Raw genomic sequence first — 3,778 nt, 5'->3', positions numbered from 1 at the left:
GAGAAGACACTCCAGTTCAAGTTTCACATCAAATACCTGCCCGGAAAAAGGAACACTGCTGCGGATTTTCTCTCCAGGTACCCGACCATGCGAGCACCCATGAAGCTTCCGACGTGGATTTGGAGGACGACATTCAAGTGGCAGTGGCATGTGCAACTGTGGACGTTTTGGAACCGGACATCATTGTGTTGGATGAAGACTGCGTCAGTAGCGCTGCGTCTAACGACCCAGTGCATCAGCTCTTGCTTGCTAGGGTCGCAGTTGGCGATTGGCCCCAACAGAAGTCACAAGAACTCTCCTGCCTTCGTCCCTTCTTCAGCGTTCGGGATCGGCTAGCCATCAACCAGGATCTGGTGACATACTCGGTGGACCAAGGATGCATAAGTTTGGTTGTCCCCTAAGATTTACGTCATCAGGTAGCCGCTAACCTACACGCAGGACACCAAGGCCTCGACTCTATGCTTAGAAGGGCCAGGCAGTCAGTCTACTGGCCGGGAATAGAAGGAGACCTTCAGCATCTCCATGCCCAATGCACTTCATGTGATGAACACACCACTTCACTGCCTCCCAAAGAAATGATGCACATGCCGCCAGCAGAATACCCCTTCCTAGCAAGTTGTCGCAGATATGTTTCAAATAGAAGGCAATGTATACATGGTATATGCAGACAGACTAACTGGTTGGTTAGAAGCAGCTCACTACCCGAGTGGCGCCATGTCCAACAAAATAAGCAATCACCTTCGATCCTACTTTTCACGTTGGGGAGCCCAAGAACAAATATCGAATGATGGAGGTACCAACTTAGCCAGCGAGGAGATGGAGGCCTTCAGGAGATGGGGAGTTAAGGTCCATCTGTCGTCAGCCCAGTATCCCCAGTCCAACGGCAGGGCAGAAGCAGCTGTCAAATCGGCAAAGAGGCTACTCGAGAAAACACATCAAAAGGTGGAGCCCTGAGGTCAGACAAGATGGCCCTGGCGATACCCAATATCTCAACACGCCTCAGGGAGATTAACAAGTCGCCATCTCAGCTTTGCAACGTCGCCAGCTGCGTGACGGGTTACCGACGACTAAAAGACACCTGTTAGTAGACAGGTATTGGAGACGGACGATATGTCAAAGGGAGCTACAGGTGGCAAAATCGCAGGAGGCTATGCATGCCCTTGATACCACCAGGATACTGCCGCCCATCAGACTAGGTACCCATGTATGCATAAAAACCAAGCTACTAAGCAGTGCGACAGAACGGGCGTGGTATCGGAAACTAGGCCCCATCGCCAGTACACACTCAAGCTCAATGGAAGCGGCAGGCTCTCAAAAAGGAACACACGACACTAGAGACTCATTTCTCCGCCCCCTAGCGCACCTGTGTCTCCTCAGCACGACACCTCCGCGAGCCCTACGCCCATAGAACCAGTAATACACCCCATGCAGGAGCCTGACGTCATTAGTAGGCCAAAAGGGCCGCCGGTAGACCCAAGTGGCTCAAGGACTTCATATAATACTGCTATTATTTGTTGTTTGCACATGTATGCAATCGAACAATTGTATCAAGAATTGATATTTTTCAAGAATCCATATTATTTATTTTTTTTCTGTATATTTATTACATGTAGTATTTGAATGCCACCAAGCAGGGTACTCAGTGTATGTAACTGCATGTTTTGGTATTCAAAAGTTAGTTTTTTTCTCATCTCTCATTGACATAATCATAGTGACATTTGCCCCTTTAATTTTTGCAATGTATATGTATAATCTTGATGGGGGGATGTATGATATGTTTCTGTAATGCACTGCCAAGCATGAACCGGCAACACGTTTCCGAGTCAGTCGGCTCTCTGATCTCTCACAATAAACTTGTCACCAAGATGTCGTCTCATTGCAAACCCAACAGATAGGAAGAGAAATTGTGACAGAAAATAGAAATAGGGAAATGTTAGGCACGTGCATGAAATCCAGTCACCGAGAAGAGAGAGTTAGTATCCACTATACAAGTTTTGATTGCCCCTGTATGAGGGCTTGCATGTTTTTTCACATAGGGAAGCTAAAGAATAACGAAGCATTAAAAAAAAGGAAATAGTGCTTGTATTTCCTTCTTGTGTTATCCAGACACTTTATCGTCTTGGAATGTGTTAGATCTCACGTGGGTCAATCAGCAAATTTCCATATCGCTGGAATTCAGAGAGTTTGATCTCTCTCTCTTTCTCTCTCTCTCTCTCTCTCTCTCTCTCTCTCTCTCTCTCTCTCTCTCTCTCTCTCTCTCTCTCTCATAGAGGTTAGGAATCTGTTAGGCAAAAACATAATTTCTCATTGTAGAGTAAAATCTCAGAAAGGGCAGAATTTGTTCAGGCCATGTGAGCAAATAAACGTGCTTCATATTCTCATTGGTACACTTTCCTCCATACAGCACCATACGTGATAAATTCTGTTTCATTTCAAAGCATTTCCATTCAATAACTGTCCAATATTTCATTCATAAGCGTAAGGAACCTTTGTTTTTTTTTTTTTTTGTGGTTATCTTTCATTTTGCTTGAAGTCCGCCGTGACCACGTGGCCTTCACGTTGTTCCCAGGGTAATTTTGGGTAAGCCTAACAGAAACTATCTTTGGGTTCCTCTAAATAAACCATAAGTGTGATATGTTTGTATAAGTGGGGTTCGTCTCGGAAAAATTCCGATGCTGGTCATTGTCCTTTGTTGCCAGGTGCGTACCAGATGACCTTGAGCTGTCAGTTACTGCGCAAAGCCAAGTGGTCACTATCCCTTTTCAGGGCACATGCAAGGAAGGCTAAAAGTGGGGAAAGGCAAAGTCGTACACATGTGACTTAGGTAAAAAGTGCCAGTGCATGGAAGAATTAAGTTTTGAAACTATATTATATTGGAGGAAAAAGCTCTTATTAGACTTGGCAAATATGCACATTTATCAGTGTAACTTGCAAATAATATAATTTTAACTTATCTGTCTCTCGACAATGAACTTACCACTTCTATAAAAATAAATAGAAGTGTACTTCTAAAATGGCTGGTTTTTAAATCACCAATTTGCATCAGTATGTAAACCTTACCCCACTCTGCGCTAGTATCCCCATGTCTGTCCAAGCATTATTTTTTTTAGGTTTACTCTATGTCCTTTCTTTTTTTTATTTTATTGTTGGGGTCATTATTCTAAGAGTGTCACGACGCTCACTGAGTTCCCGAACCTAACCAGTATTGAGACTCCCCTAAAAGAATTTTTTTCTTCTCACAAGAAAACCCAAATTCTCAGGAAAGGGCAAACACTCCCTGAACCAAGCCTTCAGATTCATGTGATAGCCAGCCAAGTCCATGTGTGAACCTGAAAACATGTTCTACAAGACAAAAATAAAAATCAGTTCCCTGCAAACAAATCCACGCCCTATGAAGCAAAACCAATGCAAGAAAATTCTCGGAAACAGGCAAACGCTTCCCAAACCAAGCCTTAAGATTCACGCAATAGCCGGCCAAGTCTGTGCGTGAATCCAAAACCACGCCCTATGAGATAAAATCCAAAATCATTTCCCTACAAACAAATCACATCCTACGAAGCGAACCAAAAAAACCAAAATTCACGCAAAAGCTGTCCAAGTTCGTGCGTGAAATTGAATACAATTTATGTCTTTTGAGACATTAAAAATTTGTTCATCACGAACAACTACGTCTTATTCAGACATATTAAAATCCATTCATCACGAACAAACTACGTCTTATTCAGACATTAAAATTCGTTCATCATGAACAAACTAAGTCCTATTCAGACATATTGAA

The 3,778-nt window shown here is 43.4% G+C and overlaps 1 protein-coding gene across 1 annotated transcript; it reads left to right on the top strand.

Moving 5' to 3' along the window:
• Positions 1-627: 627 nt before the first annotated feature.
• LOC136836147 (uncharacterized) lies at positions 628-954 on the top strand. Its single transcript, XM_067100143.1, has one exon. The coding sequence runs from the start codon at positions 628-630 to the stop codon at positions 952-954; it is 327 nt and encodes a 108-aa protein (XP_066956244.1).
• The last annotated feature ends 2,824 nt before the right edge of the window (positions 955-3,778 follow it).

The sequence above is a fragment of the Macrobrachium rosenbergii genome, chromosome 56, assembly GCF_040412425.1.
Source record: "Macrobrachium rosenbergii isolate ZJJX-2024 chromosome 56, ASM4041242v1, whole genome shotgun sequence".
Classification (NCBI taxonomy): Eukaryota; Metazoa; Arthropoda; class Malacostraca; order Decapoda; family Palaemonidae; genus Macrobrachium; species Macrobrachium rosenbergii.
The sequence above is the reverse complement of the archived record's forward strand: the minus strand, read 5'-3'. Positions and strand labels throughout refer to the sequence as shown.